Consider the following 24,132-nt stretch of genomic DNA (forward strand, 5'->3'; position numbering starts at 1 on the left):
CTAACAGTAGCAAATATCTGTCTGGGGCTGGGAAAACACCTCTTATCAACAGGGTGTCTGAATGAAACGTAATTGTACACCTAATCCTTAACTGTACCCCACAAAACTATAATAAAAATACTGATTAATTAAAAAAAAAAAAAAAAAAAAAAAAAAAAAAAAAAGTTTGTTTCAGGCTTCCAGTCTGAAAAAATGACTTAAAAACATTTCAAGTGGGTTGACATTCTGTACTTTTTATACATATTAATGAATTAAGGTATATAATTAATTGAAAATAGATTATGCTGAGTGAGCTCTATGTTTCAAACTATCAGTTATGCAATTTATATATCATTAAAATGCAATCTTTTCTCTGCGCGTAACACACTTTTATTAAAACTAACCAACCTTTTCCCTCTCAACAGTGGAGTTTTATAAATGCCGTTTTGGCACCAGACATTCTGCACAAAGAATAATCTTATTGTAGGAGTGAGTCAGGAAGATGTGTCAGATAGAAGATTTTCTTATTGGGATACACACACATTTCATGACATATTTTTTATAGTTTAAATAACATGTCATGTATGTGAGTTGTATATATTTCGGTACTATTTTTCTAAAAAAATAGTGCTTATGTTTTTTATTTTTATTTTTAAAAAATTATAGCTTTTCCTTTCTGAGTTGCTAACATTAACAGCTCATTTTCTTCAGGTTAATGGAAAAGTAAATAATAATAGAATTGAATCTATATTATCATTCTTTTGTTTCTACTCCTATGTGTTGCTCTAGGTATTTTACATATAGTAACTCATAAAGCCCCATATATTCTTGCAGGTAGATATTATTTTAAAGAAAACTGTGGAACACTGATTAATTTATTTACCTGGGGATGTTTCTCTAATGCATGGCAGAACCAAGATATGACATTATAAACTCATGTTCCCTTTTTGTACTCTGCTGATTTCTCAACCATATTACAAATGGGTATGGGATAAACTCCTTGAGTATTATTTTTCTTTGATATAGGAGAAGATAAACTTTGCAAAGTCCAACAGTGATATGTGAAATGGAGGAAGACATTTTCTACATTATTTCTAAGACTGTTCTGGAAAAAGTCCACTAGAATATACATTTCAGGAAGAAAGGAACATGGCCTATTTTGTCCTCTGCTCTATCCACTGTGCCTAGAACAAGAAGTAGCACATAGCAGGTGCTGAGTAAATATCTGTGTAATAAACACTAAACAGAAAAAAGTATTTTGCACACTAAATCCACCAAAGACTGGTGGAAACTGCTGTAGTCATTTAACTACATTTTCCTCAAAGTGATTCAATTATGAATTATGTTCTTCCTTCATTCAGAAAAGAATATGTCATCAATGTTTTCTTTTGTTCTAACTCACTACACGAAGAGGATAGAGACAAGTAGGGAACTTAGTAATTATGAATCGGGCCCTGGGCTCCTCATCATTTAATTTAAGTCTCAAAGCAACTCTATGAAGCAAATTGTATTTATCCTACTTTATATATGAAAAAGCAAAGGCCAGAAAGGTTAAACAACTTGCTGGAGGTTTCACAACTTGTAAATGGTGGAACCAAAATTCTTATCAAAGGGACACCAAAGACTTTGCTGCCTTTTCGTTTGCCCAGTGCTGTCTCTTGGTATTGTAAACTCATGAAACTCTGGTAATGGTAGATAAATCTTTATGTCTAGAATCTTTAAATATTAGAGCTTTGGGGACCCTGCCTGTTATCTGATAGAACCCTCACACAACAAATGAGGACAGAGAAAATCAATTATTTATCTATGTACAACCTGTTTTCTAGAAGTGGAGTCAGTTCTAAGTTTTGTTTTCTTCTGATGCTCTTTTTCTGTCTTTTTTTTAAGCATGAGAATTATAGGAAAGGGATTTTTCATAACTGTCAGACTTTCAAAATAAACCACATAGGGTATTTTGCTCTTGAAGAAAAACAGTAATTGTTGAAATACAAGTCAATTACAGTCATGCATCACATAGGGCGGGGATATATTCTGAGAAATGTGTGGTTAGGAACTTAATCGTTGTACAAGCATCATAGAATGTACTTACACAGCCTTGATGGTGCAGCTACTACACACTTAGCTTGAAATGGCCTATTGCTCCCAGGCTACAAACCTGTACAGCATGTGACTACACTGAATACTGTGGGCAATTACAAGTGGTTGGCTTACATACCAACACAATGGTAAGTATCTGTGTCTCTAAACATCCTTAAATATAGAAAAAGGTACAGTAAAAATACAGTATAGGGAATATAGAAGATAAAAAATGGCACACCTATATAAGGCACTCACCGTGACTAGAGCTTGCAGAACTGAAAGTTGCTCTGGATGAGTCAGTGAGTGAGTGGTGATTGAACGTGAAGGCCTAAGACATTACTGTGTACTGCTGTAGACTCTATAAACATTGTACACTTAAGTTACTATAATTTGTAAAAAACAAAAAAAAACCTTATTTCTTAAATAAGAAATTTCTTAAATAAGAAATTGATTTTTGATTAGTGAAACTTTTTAACTTTAAAAACTTTTAATGTTTAGAACTTTTTGATTCTTTTGTAATAACTTTTGGCTCAGAACACTCACACAATGTAGAGCTGTAGTAAAATATTTTTTCTTTATGCTCCTATTCTATAAGCGTTTTTCTATGTTTAAATTTTTTTTATAAACTTTTTTGTTAAAAACTTAGACACAGACACATAGATTAGCCTAGGCCTGCACAAGGTCAGGATCATCAATATCATTTTCTTCCACCTCCACATCTTGTCCCACTGGAAGGGAAGGGTTTCAGGGTGATGATAGGCACAGAGCTATCATCTCCTATGATGACAATGTCTTTTTCTTGAACACCTCCTGAATTACCTGTCTGAGGGAGTTTTATAGCTAACTTTTTTTAAGTAGTACACTCTAAAATAATGGTAAAAGTATAATAAACATTAACCAGTAGCATAGCCATTTGTTATCATTACCAAGTATTATGTCCTATATGTGATTGTATGTGCTAGACTTTTATGTGCCTGACAGCACAGTAGGTTTATTGACACCAGTGTCACCACAAACATATGACTAGTGCCCTGCACTCTGAGGACATTAGCAAGGCTGCAATGTCACTAGGCCATAGGGATTTTTCAGCTCTGTTATAATTTTCTGGTGTTATGCAGTGCATAACTGCTTTTCATAGTTAAAAAATACCTTCTTTACCTATCACTATCCTTCTCATGATCAGGCTCTGTTTTCTTAGATTTTTTTTACTTGTTTATCTATTTGTGTACTCATTTTAGAGAATTCTGCTACTTGGTTCTGACCCCTTTTGTTTTGGGAAATGGTCACAGGTTAATATGCCAATGGTTGATTTTCAGTGTGAAAAATATCCTCTTTGAATTTTAGAGTGAAACATAAAGATGTTGATGAGGCTGTGACTACCCAGCATTAAATCAAGGGAAAGATGGAGAATATCTTTGTGACTTAATTACTAATAATAAGGCTAAAGATTAAAAGAATTGGCGAGGAGGTAGAGGAAGGCTTAATATATAAATTTATTATCTAAACACCGGGAAATTATTAAATATCTCAGTTAGGTGAAAGGTGTCCTTGAGATTCACCCTAGTCCAGTCTGACAGCATTCCCTCTTGGTGTATAGAAGCAGTCTTTCCTACTGCTATGTTTATATTATACAAATTCTATACTCTAGTCTAAGTCTACAATTTCACTAATACTGGATATAATGTTAGAAATTCTTACCTGAAAATCCTCTTGTGTGGGAACACCACTTAATCTGAGGAGAGCTTAGAGTCATTCACTTCTGTATTATAGACACAGAAGAAAAAAGTATTGGTATTCTGATTCCTGAAGGACACAGGAATTGGAAGATGCATATTTGGAATGTAGCTTTCCTGGGGATGAGGCCGTATTACCTTGGGCAAGGATCACTGCTTGAGTGAAGGATTGTATAATACCTGGAATTTTCTTAATGATAACTGAAGTCTAGCAAGGATAAATTGGTGAACAATTGAGTTGGACACTTGAGATTTTAATTTTTTTAGTAAAAGCAGTTAAAAGTTTAATTAATATAGATAACTTAATGAATTAAAACCTTGTATTTGTCAGGATTTTTAGATGCAGCAAGATCTACTTTAGCTAGTTAACTAGAAATGGGTGGATTCAAGGGTATTATTGAGTTTATAGACACTCCAGGAGGGTCAGGGGACCTGGCTTGGATCTGTAAGACTGGGAATGGTAGGCCAAAAGCAACAGACTCAGGAGAAATATCTGTCACTCTACATGTTGCTGATCTAGCGGAATTTCTGCTGTGACAGTTACCCACTGCTTGGACTATATAATGCTAAGAATGCAATACTGGAAGCTCCACCATAGTTGTCCCCTCAAAACCAGATGCTTCCACCCCCCTTTTTGTGGGAGCATCCAGTCTCCCTAAATGTAGCCCCTGCCTCTAGTTGCTGACTTCTACTACCTACCTCCACATTCGATGTAAGCGTGCCTGCTCAGCAAAAACTGGCCACATAGGCAATCCTGCTACAAGGGAGTCTGGAAAAATATGTGTTTAACTTTCCAAAACAAGAAGGGTAGCTGAGAGGGTCTTGAGTGGGTATGGGGTGAGCTAATCTGCCACCAAGTGTGCAGGAATGTTGGAGCATGAATGGAGGATGTCATTAGACTTACCACTTGCCTATGGGGCTAGATGAGGCACTGCTACCATACTTACTTCCCCACTGTAGAGATAGTTAGGTTTTCCTCTCTAGAACTATCAGTCATTTTTTTCTCCTAAAGAGATAATTGATTTACTAACACTGAAAAAAGTTAGAAATGAGTGTCACTTTCTGCTGGTGGCATTTTGTAAATTGTCAGAGTAGGAACCTCTTCAGAGGACAAATAACACTTTTCTAAGCCATTTGTGCTTCTCAGTGGTCCCTGTAGAGGAAGTGTTCATCGTGGAATTAGAAGATGGTCAAGACAAGTGGCACTGCCAGGATAGACCTGTGGGTACACCGTGACCCTATAGGCAATCCAGTCTCTGTGAGAGGGTGCAGCTCAGAGGATCAGGTTGCTGGTAGTTGTTGCGGGAGTGCAGAGTCAAGCTCAGCCTGAGGCTGGGGTTTATGTGAAGCCTCTGATAGGAGCTGAGAGTTTCCTTCAGGCCACAGGTGATATTGCCCAAGTTATCACCTCAGAACATTCAAGAATCTTGAGTTATTGTTCACCTGGCAGTTATTAGATGTTTTTTGAACAAATTACGTAAAAGGAGTGTTGTCAAGCTCCCTTTCTTATGGACCAGCAAGCATGCATTCATGTCAGCCTCTGGGTTTGTCAGGCAGTCAGGCATTCCCAGATGGTTTCGGAACAGACAGAGGTGGATGTCTGTGCTACAGGTGTTTCAGGGAATGAATGCCATTCCCTCCTGCTGTTTACACCAATCCACACACTGCTGTTACTTGATATTTGTTAAATTTTTCTGCTTATGATGACCCCAACTCCTTTCTTCTCAGCTATTTCAAAAAGTTTTGCCATCTTGCTGCTCTTTTTTGGAAAGTTGCCTAGCCCTCTCTTAGGTTTGACAATTCATCTTTAAAGATCAAAAGAACAGCAACTGTTTAAGTGCAAGACTCAACTGTGTGCAGGACACAGCATTTGGCAGCTGATTATTAAATGGGAGAAAAGAGGTCAGGAAAGTGATATTCCCAGCATTCTCAATTCTCTCCCCTGCTAAATAGATTCTTTTGTTAGTTCTTTTAAAGATAAAAGAAGTTCCCCAACATTTCTTTCTGTGTTCTGGGCTCTGACATCTCTTAGGAATGAACATGGCAACATTGTGTGGATGGGTTTTCCTAGGCTGGGAGACTTTTAACTGTGTTGGGAGAGGTGAAGGGGCAGAATCCCACCATCAGCTAGCCTGGGCTGGCTCCCTCCCCTCCAAGGCCCCCTGAAGCGGTTGATGATTACTGTCCTTGTGTTTGACCAGAAGAGGCAGCATGGGGTGCCTTGTGGGAACTCTGTTCTTCTTGATCAGAGGACAACAGTCTTACTCAGTTTGGTTTCAAGGTTTTCATTTCTTTTTTAGTCTACTTTTATTCTACTTGTCTTTCACCACCTATATTTCATTTTCTATCCATGACACTGTACTTGAAGTGGGAAGGCCTAATTCTGCCCTTTTCTTATTAGAATGATATCTGCTTTGTCTTTTCTAAGCTAGAGTTGACAATTAATACCTCATAGCATTATTGTAAAGATAAAACAAAGTGCTGTAGATAAAAATGCTTGGTAAACGTACATTATTTCTAAGACTATCTCCTTCCTCCCAAATTAATTTCTTGAGGTGGATGTTTCCCTCAGCACCTTTTTAGGCAAAAGAGAATTATGGTGATTGCAATAGTAATTGCTGTTATTATGTATTGAGAAGCGTGCTTTGAGTAAACACATTTTTATTAAGTGAATAATAAATACTTTGTTGCATGAACATTACATTCATTTTATTAAATGAATATTAAATGGCATTTAATAGTCACAAAATGTGAAACAGTTACTACTATCTTCACCAGTTTTACAACCGAGGAGAAGTTAGATGCCTGGCATAAGGTTATGCAGGTGCTAAGCAGAGGGGTGGGGGGTAAGTGTAGGGCAGTCTGACTTGAGAGTCCCTGCCCTGCATGCAGCTCCTCCCCCTGCATCTGGCCCATAGGGGAATCTGAGTTTCTATAAGAAAGCTAGTGAGTTTCAGAACCAGCTTGGCTTCTCAGCAGGCATCTTGCTCATGCATCCACCCTGATTTGGCTCTTGCCTGATCCTTGCTCCACATATTACTAGTGCTCTCTGCCCCAGATACATCAAACTCCTAAACTCAGGGAGATGGCAGAATAGAAGGTGGTTGTTGTTGTTGTTGCTGTTTTTTAATGTGTCCATTTCTCTGTACCCATAGTTCTCAAATTTGGAACTGTGTTCCTTCTGTTTGTCACACATTTCTACTTCTTCTGTAAAACCTAGCTATCATTCAGCAAACATTTATTGAGTGGGTGCTATATGCTAGGGATAGATGAATGACCTTCATGGTTTTATGGTGTAGTAAGGCAGAGGGCTAAATCTCAATGTACCACACAAAATGACCAATGCTATGGAAGAGAGAAGTGGAGAGTCCTTTGGCATCATTTCATGTCTATTCATGTATTTATAAAACCTATTAAGAACCTGTAGTGGAGCACGAAGTACGTTAAGGGTTAGTGGTATTAGATAAGCACATTTCTGTCTTATTGCTTGTTCTAGAGGCAGTGGTGGCAAGTAGGCAATGAAGACCAAAATAAATAAATAATCATTAAAATGGTACATACATATTGGAATAAGTAACCTTAAAAACAAATCAGAGCCAAGCAATAGAGTGACTGGTAGAGGGTAGGTGAGATAGAGTAACAGGGAAAGTCTTTCTGAGAAGGTAACTTTTGAACGTGGTCTTGATGAGAGGGAAGGGGCCAGCCATATTGGTGTTCTAAATAAAACAAGCGAAAGTTCAAAGTCCCTGGGACCAAAAAGAACTTGTTTTGTTCAAGGATTAGAAAAGAGATCAGTGCTAAAACTGGCTGAACTTCCCTTCCCAATGATTAACTCACTCACTGCTCTCAGAGGTGTCACACCTCTGATAAGGCATTTATTATACTGTGCTGAGTGTATTCACCTTTCCTAACAGGGAAACTCTTTGTAATCCACATATTATTTACCTTTAAAAATTACTACATTCCACCTAACCCGGAATTGTACTCCACACCTTTAAAATTAAAAATTTTTTAAAAAAGAAAGTTACTACACTTCATAGTAAGTGAAGTAAGGAATCCGTGAGGGAACTCAGTGAAGAATACTAACTTGAATGAGTGAATGAATGAATGAATGATGTATCTAGCTAAATTGTCCTGGTCTGGCTCAGTAGGGCCATCATTCATGCATTGGTTTTAAAACTATACAGATAAATCACTGTTAAAGCACAGTGAACTCACCTGATAGAAGGGTTATCTGGGTGTTTTACTCCCATCCTTATCAAAGAGTTTTTGGTCCTCGTTGCCAAGGCAGATGTGAAAACTAAGAACCATAAATATTTGTAGGGTTTACTTCACATTGTCTGTCTGCTTTCACCTCCCTGGGTAAATTCTATGCTCAGAGTCTCTTTAGCTGTGTCCACACAACACAGCTATATAACAGGGAAGGCTGCATACTAGACCAGTGTCCACACTCTTTTGTTACTAGGTTGAGGGACCTGCTTTTTTCCCCCTGAGGCTTTTGCATTTCTCCCCCAAATTGGAAATTTCTAGTTGTGTTTTGAGCTGTAACTCCTGCTATTTATAGTATGTGAAAGTGGCTCCTATTTGTTATGTGAGCTATGACAGGCATTCCACTAAGCCCTCAGCATGTGGTGTCTCAATGAATCCTCACAGCAGCCTAAAGTTCTATTCATATTTTACAGACTAGGACACTAAACTTTACATTTGTACAGGTTAATGATCAGACTTGAAGTCAGGACAGTCTGTTTCCAGAATCCTTTTCTGTTATGCCAGTCCTTCCCAAACCAAGTGCTCCAAGGGGCTTTCTTGGAGTATTCTAAAAGAAATTAATAGTGTACTTCTTATTTCAATGACAATCCAAAATCATTCATCTAAGCATATTTATAGTCATTTATGATTGAGTCCTGCCAGGTTATTTTTGGCCTGAATTTGACTTTGTATAATAATTGCTCTGAAACAATCCAGTAACTTGAAGTGCTGCACTTCTCAAGTTGAGAGCAAGAGAGAGCAGCATGAGGCCCCTCATGACCCCCAATGCTCCCAGGCTGGACCTTGCCCTAGAGTCCTGATTATCTTCCCTCTGCTGTGAGGATCAAGCTGCTCTGGTGCTACCCTAGGATCCTGGTTGTCCTGGCAGCAAGTGTGGCTGGTGGGGGCAATTAGCACATTCCTGGGGCTCCACTCAACTCTGCACTGAGGCAAAACCTTTGGGAGCTACAAGGCCTCAGAACAGGCTGACTGTTGCTCAGCACACAGAGGCTGTGAAAGGAAAAAGTAAAGGCTTTCCTAGAGGAGTAAGTGATATTTGTGGAAGAGCTCATCGGAAGTCCAAAGGACAAAAAGCCGGTGAATATGGTCCTGGTGTGCCACGTATGTAGGACGCAAGACCCGGGGATACTTTCTCTGCAGCTTAATGCAGTCACAGCTTGCTCTTTTGAGGTTTTAGAAAATCATTTTCATTCTAAAATACAAAATTTTTAAAAATTATTGTCAGATTTCACCCAGATGTACAATAATAAATTAAACTGCTATGAAGGCTGCTGTCTAAAAAATGTAGAGAGGCACAGAGAAAGGTCTTCAGATCCACCTGTGCTTCTAACTGCTCTAGACAGAGCGGGGCCTATAGGGGCGGGAGGAATTATACATTGGGAAAGAGTTCACCTACCTAGACCTTGGAGGACATATGTAGAGGAGGTGAAAAGATGAATGCAGTAAGATTTGTGCTATTAGTGAGCATAAAATATGTTATTACATAGTGCCAATGTCACATTTATAAATTTAAAAAATAATTCCAGAACAAATAAAAAAATTAACAAGAAACTAAGATGTATCTTGCACCTCTATAGCTAATGAGGATGCTCTGAAGGATTTACAAAAATGAAATACAGTCTGAAATCGAATTCACAGATGTATGAGTTTGCTTGGGCTGCCATGACAAAGTACCACAACTCAGGAGCTTAAACAACTAAACCATATTTTCTCACAGTTCTGGATTCTGTGAGTATGAGATCAAGGTGTCACTAGGGTCTTCTGAGGCCCCTCTCCTTAGCTTACAGATGACCATCTTTTCCTTGTGTCCTCACTGTATGTGTCTGTGTTCAAATTTCTTCTTATTATTGCACTGGTCATGTTGGATTAGGGCTGACTTCATGATCTTATTTTAACTTAATTACCTCTATAAAGATTCTCCAAATACGTTCAGACTCTGAAGTATGGGAGTTAGGACATAAGTACAAATTTTGGGGAGAGAGACAGCTTAGCCTATAACAACTGATTCTATTTAACTATATCTATATTTATAATTTTTTGCCAAAAAAGAAATATTTATTTGGGAGCAAACAGAAAGCAATTCAGGGAGCTGTACCTAATGAAATTTTGAATGTTCTAGAATTCAAACTTCCCCCTTTTTCATAAATTGTTATTTGATTTCCCAGTAGCACTGGTAATATTGCATTAAACACCAGAGATGATAATTAGAAATAATGATGTGCTAACTGAGAGCTACTTATTACTGTTAATAATACTACATTTCATTTCTGACAGAGGCTGCCAATATAATTTGCAATATTTTATAGTAAGGCAGATTTTCTACCTAGGCTCTCATTATTGCAGAAATAAGCTCTTAAACACTTGAATGTCATACTAGAGATTATGGCTCTTTCCTGTTTGAGGGTGGAAGAAGTCAGTGAATGTGTGTGGTGTGGGAAGCAGTGCAGGATGTGTCAAGTCTTGAGAGTGACTTGCACCTTGAGGAGGAAGAGGTTTTTGCTGAACCGAAAATTTTTCCATCTGTGGTTTGTGTGTGTGTGTGTGTGTGTGTGTGTGTGTGTGTGTGTGTGTGTGTGTAAATAACTAATAAGCTAGAAACAGGACTTTAACTTGGTGATTTTTCTACCTGGGATAGATATGCATATAGGTCATATCAGGGGGAGACCCCAACATATGCATGTATGGTTAGTTTCCTCACCCCGACTCTACTGTATAAAGAAAGCATACCCCAAAGAGGGTCCCTTTATGAGTTGAAAATGTCAGTAGATACTTCACTTGCTTCGCCTAAAGAAGGGGAAATAGGAGGGGAAAGAGGCTGAAAATGGTAGAGAAGGGTGTTTGGGTGAAGGGAAAGGAATTTGTCTACTGATGCTGGGTGAGTTGCTTTGAAAAATAACTGATAGGTTTGGGACTTTTAATTTTGTGCTCTGCATAGTCGATGTAATAAGCTCATCTCCTCCATTAAGCCTTCAGTTAAACCCACATTATTCACCAGCATCTTCATAGCTGAACTTTCTCTCTTGGGAAGATGCAGTTAAATGAAGAGCCACTTCCCGGAGTGAGTGGAGCGGTGGGAGGGAGGCGGTGGGGGAGAGGGGGTAGAGGTTTCTGAAAGGGTTCAGTCATGTTTAGTCTGGATCTTGACACAGATATATGCTATCTTTTGTTCACATCAACTTAAGGCCAGATAGTTGAGCAGGAGTGAGAGTCATTGTTAAGGTAGAGAGAGCTGATCAGTGAAAAGGAGGGTAGACAGTGAGGGAAAGAACAGGTATGGAGGCAGGAAGGTGTCAGCATGTGGGTCGCATTGAGGGGCAGTCTTGTGTACACGCATATACTCCGTACATAATCCTAGAAGTAGATGCATTGAGACCATACAGAAGGAAATGAAGCAAGTAGTACTACAGAATAAGAAATCAAAAAAGAAGCAAAAACATTATTACATAGGCATTGGTCTGAACTATATCTGTGAATAATATATAAAGCAAATTTTTGAAAGATTATACTTTTTATTTTTAAATAGAAATATCTTCTTGTATGTGCCATTTAATATATGCTACTACAATTTAAATGGAAATATTTGGAAATAGAACAAATGGTGCCATGTTAGGAAGCCTAGTCAACTACTACCTGGATTCTAGTCCCTAGGTCACTGAGTCATATATTCAAGATTCAACAAGCCTTATTATTAGTTCTGCAACACAGCTGGCATGGAGCCAGGGATTAGGTATTTCTAGATGATTTCTAATTCTTAAGCTCAAGTGAGTTACTTTAAATAGGTTCACAAAGCAATAAAAGATCTTGGTGATACCCAAGCTTTTAGACATATTCACATTGTGATAGTACTGTCTGACAGTGTATGATCCTTTTCCTCTAATGAGTTCTTGAGATTTATTGAACACATCTTCAAAAGTGAACTTTTAAATGTCTCTATGGCATGCCTCCAACTGTTCCTGTCTGCTGGCACTCTTGACCTCTGAATCTGCAATGTGTATTTCTGAGTGTTTTTTAGCTTCCTCCTACTACGACTTTTACCTGTTAGAAGATGTAAATCTTGTATATCTATTCTAATCCATATGTCCTCCCATTGCTTTAATGACTTAAAGCCATTTTAAGTCAGCAGCAAATAGAGCCTGATTCATTTTAGTTGAAACCTGGGATCCTCTCAATCCTCAATCATTTCATCTCTTAATTTCCTTTTTAGTTTTTCTGTATGCATAGCAGGATATCTGAAAATAAGCAGCTAAAGCAAGACCTTTTGCTAAAGACATCAATAGATCAAAAGATGTCTTTCTCTTTCATTTCCAACCCTAGCTCCCTCATATTTCCTTAATATTGAAAATGGGAGTAGATGTTTGCTTGTACCAAACACATGGCAATTCTATATATATAGATATATATATATATTTTTTTGAGTTGGAGTCTCACTGTCACCCAGACTGGAGTGCAGTGGCTGCTCCCGGCCACCGCAGCCTCCACCTGCTGGGCTCCGGCGATCTTTCCGCCTCAGCCTTCCGAGTAGCCGGAATTACAGGCATGCGCTACCACGCCTGGCTGATTTTTTGATTTATTGTAGATATGAGCTCTCGCTGCCCAGGCGGGTCTCGAACCTGCGGGCTCAGGCAATCCACTCACTTCAGCCTCCCAAAGGCGCGGGATTACAGGCTGAGCCACCGAGACCGGCAGCAATCCTATTTCTAAAGGACCCAAGAAAAGATTGAAAAAAAAAATGGTGCTTGTTGTTTGACTATTTGCCTTTGAGAGTATGTTTGCTGTGGTAGACTCTCAAATAAATTGCAGGTAAGAACTTAAATTTGTGGCCGGGCTCGGTGACTCAACCTGTAATCCCAGCACTTTGAGAGGCCGAGGCAAGTAGAATGCCTGAATCTGCGGGTTCGAGATCAGTCCAGGCAACTCGGCAAGGCCTCGTCTCTACAATAAATCAAAATTTAGCCAGGCGTGGTAGCACGTGCCTGTAATTCTAGCTAGTTGGAAGCCTGAGGTGGAAGGATCAATGGAGCCCAGCAGGTCAACACTGGGGTGGCCATGAGTGTGCCACTGTACTCCAGCCTGGGAGACAGAGTGAAACTCCTACTAAAATACAAAACAAAACAAAAACAAAAACAAAAACAAAAAAACCCACAGAATTTAAATTAGTGATCCTTTCAAGAAATAAGTTTGCCAATACATATCTAAAACTTTTAAAACGCCCCGACTTTGATCCAGGAAATTCTTTTCTAATAATGTATACTAAGGCAAAATTTAGACATTTAATGATTTGTGAACAAAAACAGCATTGCGTCATTGTTAGTAGTACCAAGAAGTAAGAACAACCCAACTGATCTACAAAAAAGGAAATGCTATAAGAAATATGAAGTAAAACGACATAAAGGCATATTGCCTGCTCATGTTTCATGTTATATGCAGCAGCAGGAAAAATAGATGCAATTGAAATTTTAGCACAAAATATCACATCAACTGTCCATATATCCTAATTAAAGTCATAGAAAAAAATGAACAGAATTAATGGTTAAAAGCGTTGTTTCTATATTGTGAAATTATGAGTAATTTTTTATTAATGTGTGTTTATGTTTCCTTATTTTTCACATGAGCCTCTGATACTTTCTAAGCCAGAAAAGTAATTAATATTTCTCAAGAAGAATGAAATACTCATAATGAAGAAACTCTCTTTTTCCTTTAGGCTAGGTCTACTATAGAAACACTATTTCTTTCTAGTAATTTAGTCTTCTTGTGGATGCTCTATTTTTTTACATCCCATGCTCTGAATATAGAAGTAAATTTGCAACAAGAAAAACAGACTTCAGAGCCATAAAAAGAGCTGCCACAGACCCATGGTCTTTAATATAAATAGATGCTTTAAGCTACTTTACAGTTTTGAGAGTCTCTCCCACAAAGCAATCTTGAAATTATTATTTGTAATGTCAGCTCTGTGGGCAGAATTTTGTCTTGTTTACCTTTATATCCCAGCATCTAGAACAGTGCTTGATATGTAGTGGATAGAGAATGCATATTTGCTGAGTAAATGAATGAATGTTTTTTGAACAGTAGTGATAAACTGGGATCTTAGAGGTCATAATCTCACATTACACTCACAGTGACCCTTTAAGGAGGATGTAGATCTTCTTATCCCTGGTTTACAGGAAACAGAATGATTGATTTGCCCAAGATCACAGAGCTCTAGGTTAGGACCTCATTCTTAACATGATCTTAACAAAATTCAGTTATTTCCTTATTATCTCACTGAACCTAAGACCATGGTCCCACTTACTACTTTAGTGTTCATCAAGAATTTGTTTTTTATTCAGCATAGAAAAGAACATACGGGCTCAGAATTTACTGAAATGTGGCTCGATTAATTCCTACTTATTCTTCTCACTGCCTGACCTCTTTCTTATCCATAGTTGATACTCACTGAAAGAATTTTCTTGGCTAAGTTCTGAGTTTTCTAGCTAGAATATTGTAAAGATTGCACTTCAGATAGTATGATCCACCACAACAGGCAGAACCTGAATCCTCTCTAGAGTATTTTTCCTAGGAAATCCTTAAGACGTTCTGAACACATCCAAACATATAAACAAAACAACATATTTCTATTTAAATAATACAAAATGTTACTCACCTACCCCCTTTATCTCATCTTTATATCCCAATTATTTTAAGTACTACCCTCCATTGACTCAAAACCTGACCAAAGAAAGAATGAGAGTTTGCAATCCCAGAAAGTTAAAGCATACCAAAGGCATGGTTGTGAGATTCCAGTGCAGTGATGTTCTGGCAGGAGCAGAGCAAGTCACCCTTGGCAGGTGCCCTCGACTCTCATGTTTGACATTGACTCATTTCCTGTTTGCATCCAATCTTGATTTGCAACCTCACTCCAGGCAGGGAAGGGGAACATGTAGCCTGGGGTGTTATTTGATGTGTGGCATGTATGTACTTCCAGCCCTAGAATTAGCTCTGCTCAGCATGAACTATGGTGTCCTGCTGTTTTGTATCAGACCAGGGATCCTATTGGCTCTCGAAATCTTCTGAGTAGTTGCTATATGACTTCAATATCGAGCATTTGACTTTACCTAGTGATAGCCTTGTTCCAGGTTCTCTTGTGACACTAATGCTCATAGTACACATTTCTCTCACTGTAACCTTGAAAGGCCACTAAAATGAGGCATTCATTTATCCACCAAGTTTTCTCAGGCTTCTACTTTAAACACAAGGAAGTGTTAGGACATCTGGATTAATTTCATGTATGTATGTTTTAAATTTTCTCCTGCATTAAATATTTATCTATAAAATCAGACTGAAATATGGCAAGATTCTGATTGAATTTACACTTCTTACTTTTCTGGAGAATTACCCCTTTTCCAGTAACAGTTGCCTCTTTTTATTTTCCATTCAAGTGTTAATTTGTCCACTCTGCATGTAATGTGTATTTCATGAGCACTTGTCATGTCCCAGGCACAGAAGATGCAGATGCAAAAGGCAGATACACTCTCTAACCTCACAGGAAGGGGAAAATACATATTAAATAATAAAACAAAGTTAATAGCTCAATTCTAATTTTGAAAAAAACAAAGAGAGCACAATGTGAGTGTCTTTGCATGGGAGGTGCTTACTTTGTTGAGTTCTGGGAGGCCTTCCCAGAGGAAGTGAAACCAAGGCTAAGATCTTAAGGGTGAATAGGTGTTGGCTGGGCAAAGCTGGGAGAGTAGGAGGAAAATTACTCTGCCATAATGTATAAAGGCTGGAGGAAAAGGCAGAAGAAATTAACGAACTCTTATAAGGAAAATGGATGAGACGTGTTCTTGCCATGTTATGGATTCATAGGTTTTGCTAAAAATTTACCAATTTTTTTTTGTTGTTGTGGGGTTTTTTTTGTGTGAGAAAGCAGGATTTATTGAGAGGACAGAAAAGCTCCCACAGTGGGAGGGGACCTGAAGGGGTTACCCAAGATTTACTAATTGGTTTTTAAGGCCCTGTTCTCCAGACTGGAGGTACAGGAGTGAGTGCAGATTCTGCCCTCTCACAGCTTATATTTTGGTGGCAATTGCAATAGTAGAGATAGGTGCTCACACAAGGGAAGTAATGAGCAACGCTTCTTACTCAAACTGAGAGGTCAGCAAACTAGAAGTGATGTCACAGCTAGTACCTGGAAGATGGGGAGGCATTATAAAGACAAAGGAAGTAGTGGAAGTGTGGGGTTGATGGAATGAACCTTGAAAGCCAAAGACTAAAGAGAGAGGAAAAAGAAAAGACATGCTTGGAGAACTGACATATTAATAGCACTAGTATGAAGACTGAAGGAAAAGAAGATTATTTGTTTGTTTTCATTTCTACATCTGGGATTTGTTACATAAGGAAGTTGGACCAGGTTCTTTCTATATAATAAATTTCATACTATTTTAAACTTCTCATGTATACTAGGTAAAGATTGAGAAGTTGTTAATATGTTTTTGAGGTCACAGAAATAAGCGTGACAAAGCTCATTTTGTCTGTCAGTTAAATGTCTGTAAAAGTTGCAAAAGACTGCTTTTGATTGGAAGCATTATTACTGACCTGATTTTCTTTATTTGCAAAAATTTGAGCAATATGTTATGTGAGAAATCAAATGGACTTTATTGCAAATGCAAATTTTTTCCTCTTTTCATTATTTTTACTGAAGACTCCTTCTTTTTCTATTTAGATTGAGTCCAGAGTGAACTCAAGGACCACAGTGTTTCTATGCAGTTCTGTGGTGACTTGCTGGTTGTGTCAGAAAAATAAGTTAATTGGCATTGTGAAGATTAAATAGGCAAGTGGTTGATTTTCTGATATTTTGTATGTTGCCAATTAATTAGTGAAAAAATAAATGTTAGGCTCAGATGACAGAGAGAGTGTGTACTTTTGCCTTCACCAAGGAGAATTGGTGAGAGATTTTCATTTCTAATGTTCTTTGAAATGGACAAACTACATTCGACAGTGTCCAGTATTGAGAATAATTTTAAGTTTTCTTAAATAAATGCATAAAACACCTAAATAGTATGGTATTCATTAAGACTTATGTATGAAACAGAGACATGTTAGCCAGAATATGAAAATTACTACCACAAACATCCACTCCGCTGAAGAGCTTGAGGATTGCAAATTGTCGAGAGCTTTTTTATTAAGGGATATGAGAAACTGATAAGAAAACAGTGTTAGATCTCAGTTGACATCCTACAGTGTTCCCCGATGATACCATCCTAATATATAGCTTTTGCTTAAAATGTCAACCAAAGATTGTAATTATTTAATCTTCAGACATTATTTGTTCAGAAATTAAACAGAATACCTCCTTTGATCTTGTGGGTATCTTTGACTTAGAAATTCTGATCATTTCACGTTTTATAGGTTGAAAGAAAGAGATATTTAGGAAAACAAACAAAGCTAGAATGAGTGGAAGATAAAAATCTCTTTAGTATAGAAAGGGAGAAAATTGAAAATAGGCTTGGACAGAATGAATACATTTATGGACAATATTTTAGTAGGAGTTTAGAAATTACTGACTCAATTGCAAATAGTGCACCCTTGAAGTTTGAGTAAAGGAAGCTTAGGACAGTTACATTGAACAGAAATACTACTTCACCTAGTGTGTAACAGACATTGTAACCTAATTGAAAAGGTAATGATGATGGTGATTGAGAGTGGAAAAATTTCCAGCTTTATCTAAGTGTGACCTGGGAAATATACAACATTTCTTGTTGGCATCATATCATGTCTTCTTTCATCATAAGTCTTAGGACCCTGTTAGAAACAAGTTCCGTGTTCCGACAAACAATACCCTAATCCCTGCCGGTTATTGTTTTTGTCCTAGTATTCCCCTGTTACTTAGCACATTCATTGATCTGCTCAGTCAATAGGTCTTGGTGATGGTGAAAAATTTTAATTATACAGAATAATGACCTGTTATTCTTAGTCTATTATCGCACTAATAACATCTGGTAACTTTTATTGAGCACATGCTATTGTACTATGTTCAGTTCTCAGTGAGTTTTATAAAATTCATTTAATTTGTATATAAATCCTATGGTTACTATCCTGTGCTCTGGTACTACTCATATGTCCCTTTATAATTGAGTAATCTGAGACACAAATACATTAACTAACTTTGCCAAAGTCTCTTTTTTTATAACTTTTAATTTTTTGATTTTAAAGATGTGGGGTACAATGCAGGGTTAGGTATGCAAATGTTAATTATGCAGGTACCCATGTTGATGAGGTGTGCCCCTCCCCCCAGCAGATTCCCACTACTGCCAATCCCACCTCCCCCCACTCCCTGGCAGTTTCCCACTACTGGCAATCCTTTCCTTATAGTATTACGATAATTGTTCAAGGTCCCCTTATGGGTGAGAACATGTGATATTCATTTCTTTGTTTCTGTGATAGATTATTCAGTATTATAAATTCTAAGTCCATCAGGTTACTGTGAAGTTCATGACTTTGTCCTTCTTTATGGCTATGTGATATTCCATTGTGTATATGTACCACATTTTTTTATCCAGTCCCCTTTTGATGGGCAGAATGGTTGTGAACAATGCCTCAATAAACATACATGTGCAGGTATCTAGTACAGCCTCTGTGAAAAACAGTGTGGCAATTCCTAAAAGATCTAAAAGTCTATGTTTCATGCGACCCTGCAATCTCCCTACTGGGAATACACCTGGAGGAACTCAAATAGCTCTATGCCAAAGTCTCTTAGTGTAACTTAGTGATACAACCTGGATTTAAACTCCAGTAGTACTCTGGTTCCAAAGTCTGTATTTAACCAGTATGTGTCTATCCTAGTGTGGAACAAATGAGGGATGCAGCACAGACATATTTAGCAATGTCCTCATATTTGCTAACCCAGTGATTCTGACCATTCTCATCTTTAGAGCCAAAGTAGATGCATCTTATTCTAAACTGCACTCTCATATTCAAAAGGGAGAGGCTGAAAGATGAGTAAATGGAAAGTGATGGAGTCTTTTGATTTAAATCTTCTTGGCTTTACTTATCTGGTATAGCCCAAGTTGGAACTTTTCATTTGCTTCACCCAAAACTAGGCATCCCTCTAGGCAAAGCTCCAGACAGAGTACATGTGGTTCATAGCTGGTCCTTTCTATATAAATAGCCGGTCAAACACATAAAAGCATAAACAAAGGGCAGACCTGGAGTGGAAGCACTTTGGAATTGCTTGCTAAGAAAACATGCTAATAAACAGCTCCAGGGACTGTGAGAAATGAGGAGCCAAGCAAAGCTTTTGCAGCCCTCCACTGCACAGTGACCTGAGTAATTTTCTAAGAGATGCCCACTGCATTTCTATTTTCTTTTTTTTTTGAGTTGGAGTCTCACTCTGTCACCCAGACTGGAGTGCGGTAGCCGCTCCCGGCCACCGCAGCCTTGACCTGCTGGACTCCGGCGATCCTTCCGCCTCAGCCTTCCAAGTAGCCAGAATTACAGGCATGCGCTACCACGCCCGGCTGATTTTTTGATTTATTGTAGAGATGAGGTCTCGCTGCCCAGGCGGGTCTCGAACCCGCGGGCTCAGGCAATCCACTCACCTCAGCCTCCCAAAGGCGCGGGATTACAGGCTGAGCCACCGAGCCCGGCTTGCATTTCTATTTTCTAAGCAGGATCCCAGGACAACATATTGCATCTTGAATGAAGGCATCCAGTAAGATAACAGGCATTTATAGGTCTTCACACAGAGATAGACTGTGTTTCTCCTGCCCACTTTCATAGGCACTCTCTTGGCAAAAGCAGACACAAACACACACACACACACACACACACACACACACACACACACACACACACAGTTTTTTTTCAACTTACCAAGAGAACTACCAAGAGCAAGCAGCTTGTCTATCTATCTACTCTCTTCATTCGTGGCCAATTAGAATAAAAGTGACTATTTTCCCCCTATAACTTAGTAACTTTACATTTATTTTTATCTCTCTCTCTCTCTCTCTCTAAATCACAGCAGAATCTAAGAAGAAGAAAAAGGAAGGCAAAAAACAGGAGAAGATGCTGGATTGAAAGTGGCTACCTTCTGTGGAACATGAAAAGGGCATCGGCAAACATGACCAGTTAACGATTGCATTTATACCTACTAGGCTTTTTTTTTTTTTTTCAAAAAGTATCTATAGCTCAGTACACAGTAGGAAAAAACAAAGAAAATTTTTGTAGTAGCATTTTTTAAATGTATACCATAGTACCACTAGGGGCTTATAATAAAGGACTGTAATCCTATTAGAAAGTTGACTTATAGTTCATGATATATGATAGACAATTGAGGTAAGTTTTTTGAAATTATGTGATATTTTGCATTAAATTTTTTTTTTACATTTTTTTCTTTTTGGCAGCAATTTAAATGTTATGACCATGTAAACTACTTTTCTTGTTAGGCAAATTTTTTCACCTACACTTTTTTTCCCAATTGAGAAAGATTTATACTAAACAAAGCAGCAATAAAATATAATCTCTTTATTTGAGGAAAATATTTTGTTATCTGCCAATGGATTTTAAGAAAAAATTTAGTCGATGAAATGGGGGATGGGAGGCAAAGCATGACTTAGTCAGTGTTGACTTTTTTATGAAAAGCATTAAAACATGAAATTCTTTTGCTTTGGCAGAAACATTTGTCTTCTTGATGAAACTATTTTCCCATCTGAGGAAAAAAATACTAGGAAAATAAATCAAGGTGATGCTGAAAAAAAGTTGCTTTTTGTGTGCAATAATTTCATATTGTAACCCTTCTCATTTTGTCATTTGCACTCTTCCCGTCCACTTGGATTTATCATATAAGCTAGTTAAGTCACTCTTGGGCACAAATGTTACACAGAGTTTTTGTTTGTTTGTACCTTCCATCAGTATTTAATAGGTTAGACTGGTGCTACTGAATTCAGTAAAAGCCTCAAAGTGGTCTAAGTTTTGTGGAGCAGGAACGTGCTCTTCTTATACTGAATAAGTTTGGGCTTATTCAGTCCAGACCAGTATCACAGTAATAAAATGCAAAGTGGTGGTTTGTGCTTAGTTTCCAAAAACCAAGAATTTCTACTTTGTTATATGCTATAAGTGCCAAAGACTATCTGAACAACTCCCATATCTGCTGGACTTCGGTCTTTAAGTAAACAAGCCTGTGTTTCCATTATTCAGAGAAATAACATCTCAGAAAATTGGCTGGGATTAGCTTCAAAGTATTTCTCTTGACATAGTCACCTCCAATTCTCAAGTGGTAAGACTCAGTAAACACACACCTACCTCCCAAGATAACTCTAGGTCCTCAAAAATGATGCTGGGCTAGTTATAAAATAGATAACACAGGCTAATTTGATGATGCAGCCAAAGGGTCTTGAAAGCTAAACTACTTTTGCCATCTACTCCAATACTCCTTTTAAGCTAGGGATGTTGAGCAAGTCTCTATCTCCCCACTAAGTCAAAGACAACTGCCAGTGGGGAATAGAAAAAAAGGATGCATTTCTAGGCATTTTATGAACTGGTGCTTAATAAAAACAGAGTACCTTGTAACATGCAAATGACAAAAACATGAATAGTAAATGCAGTCCTTTCACAAGCTTACCTTAACAGGAAAAAGTTATCATGGGGTTGGATGGAAGAGATGAAAAACAAGTAGCACCTTGAATGAATTTTTTGACAGCAAAGTTCCAGAAAGGTGGGACGATGGAAAAGTTTGCAGCAAATTTTGCTAGCCTCTCGGCTACATTGTTCCTCCATAATCATTTAGCCAAAAACAGCAGCCCATGAATCAGTAATGAGCTAAGGTGAACTAGAACAAAATGCGCCAAGAGAAAAACAGTCCTGTAAATAACCATGGCATACTCTTTTACTCAAAAAACACGACAGGAAGCCACAAATGCAAGGTTTCTCTGCTGTGTCAACTATGATACTTAGCAAACCCTATAATAACTCCCTTAATCTCCTTTAAATCAAGGGTTGGAAAGCAAATCTCCTTTGCATAGAGTGTAAAATTCAACTTACTCTAAGTTATTCTATCCCAGTCTCTGCTTTCAACATCTTGGTAAATCACACTGATGCATTGAAATAAACATAAAAGGACAAGCTCCCCAAAATCACTGATTCTCACTAAGAAAAAATGAAAAAAGACTGTCACCAGGCACTTTTTTGTTCCCAAGAAAAGTATCTCTGGATTTTATAAACTTTGCCCTAAAGTTCATTAAGATTTGAGGAAGGGAAGAAAAATGTAAAAAAGTCATCTGTGTTCCTTAAATGACCCTTGAGTGAAGACAAACTTTTCATACAGTAATTAGGAAGGTGCAAAGTCTCCTCATCAAGAATCAGGTGAAGACAAACCCCGGACCAGCAAGTGGCCTTGCTCAGCTCAAGATTTGTGTCCCTTGCACTCTTTTCTAATAGATGCTGCTGTATCCTGAATACATGAATGCTGTCACCTTCTCCTGTGTCTAGGTTCTGAAGAAGAGGACCTTAGATAAAGACATTTTGACTTCGCATATTTCTGGCATGACATCCTAACATCTTGTTCAGTCTGTAGAAGTGGGACTCAGGTTTTAATGTTCTGAATATTTATCAAGGGAAGTTCTACTAAGTTGGGTTTGTGGAAAAATATGGGTATAAAAATATTAAATAATTTCATTTGAGCATAAGAAGTCTTATCGGGAAAAGAAAAGCTATGGTTCTTTCACCATTGAGAAGACATATTTCTTTAAGAATAAGAGTTGCACACCTATTTTCCATAATATCTAACTTGACTTCATAAAGTCTTAATATGCTTAATAACATATTTTATATTGTAAATATGCTTTAAGAAGCACTGATTAAGGCAATAGCAAATTCTATCTTTTACAAATGAAACTATTTTAAAATACTTTCCAAACATATGAGACAGAACTTTATCAACGTTTAGTTATGGGATTTTCTAATGAAGTGAAGCAAAGAGGGTTTCTTCCCATTAATCTTCATCAAAAATAATAAAGTAGATCAACATCCTTGGATATAGAGTATCAAAGCATCCACCCTACTTTAAAAAAAAGTTAGAGTTTTGGAATACATGAATGTGAGAAGAAAGAAGTGTAGTGCAATTCTCAGCATCCAGCAAGCACTGCCTACTTTTATGAACTCTTAATTTTCCCAGGAATAAAATACATGGAACTTTTTTAATCAAAGAAAATATTTTAATATTTAGAAATCTGTCCGCTCTCTGCTTTTTCTATTTTTCCCAGTTCTTTGTTCTTCTTAGCAAAGAACCAAAAGTAAAGTTAAAAAGTTCCATCCTGCTGGGGTTACAAGTAAAACAATGTAATTCAAGAATATTTTGACATGAACGAGAAAAGCAGGCCTACTTTAAAAACTGTTATTACTAAAAAGAAAAATAAAGAGCAATTAGCTCCCAGTATCTTATTTTTTGTAAGATGGTTTTGTTTCAAGAATAAAATATAAAAAGGAGAATATTGATGTATTTATACATATATCCATCACAATAACTCTCTTAAATTACTCGTAGGGTTGGCTAATGACGTTATATACCTAGATTACCATCACATATTTTATTTTGTTCTTTGAAAATGTGCATTATTTAGAGAATGAAAACATGAAAAATCTTGACATCATATCCCTAAACTCCTGGAAATAGAAGGTTGCCTTAGAGAATATACAGTTATGAAACTTATACCTACACAATCAGCTTGCTCTTAGTGGAGATATAAATGTTGTGTAAAATAAAGAATCACAGAAAATAATTTTCTTTACTGTTCTAATTGTCAGATTCATGAAACACAGGTCAAAGTTTCAAGTATCTTAGTTTATAAGATTCTTAAAGAATTCCATGAAAGCCTCACTAACTGTGAATGATCAACAGATTGAGATATTTGCAATGAGTGACATGAATTTTAGACTTCTCACTTCCAGAGTATTTGCTTCTGAGGTAATCATTTTTGCCAGATAATCTTTCTGAAAAGCACCACACTTTTTTAAAAAAGCTGTTCTTGAAGACATTTTCTTGTCACCATGAATATGAGGTTATTATTTTTTTTATTGTGGAAGCAGTAATTGTAAATATTTT

The 24,132-nt window shown here is 37.4% G+C and overlaps 1 protein-coding gene across 3 annotated transcripts in view; it reads left to right on the top strand.

Annotated features, from left to right (window-relative positions):
• PTN (pleiotrophin) overlaps window positions 1-20,791 on the top strand; it is a 119,838-nt gene extending 99,047 nt beyond the window's left edge. For 2 of the 3 annotated variants that reach the window (XM_008055030.2, XM_008055029.1), the window contains exon 5: window positions 20,056-20,791. In XM_008055030.2, coding sequence (XP_008053221.1) covers window positions 20,056-20,111 — 56 coding nt within the window. In that variant the 3' untranslated portion in view covers window positions 20,112-20,791. The remainder of the gene's footprint in view (window positions 1-20,055) is intronic. The other variant, XM_021710903.1, reaches the window with a different exon arrangement.
• Window positions 20,792-24,132: the final 3,341 nt, after the last annotated feature.

Source organism: Carlito syrichta, unplaced genomic scaffold (genome assembly GCF_000164805.1).
Source record: "Carlito syrichta isolate Samal-C Ts95f unplaced genomic scaffold, Tarsius_syrichta-2.0.1 Scaffold301636, whole genome shotgun sequence".
In the NCBI taxonomy this organism is placed as follows: Eukaryota; Metazoa; Chordata; class Mammalia; order Primates; family Tarsiidae; genus Carlito; species Carlito syrichta.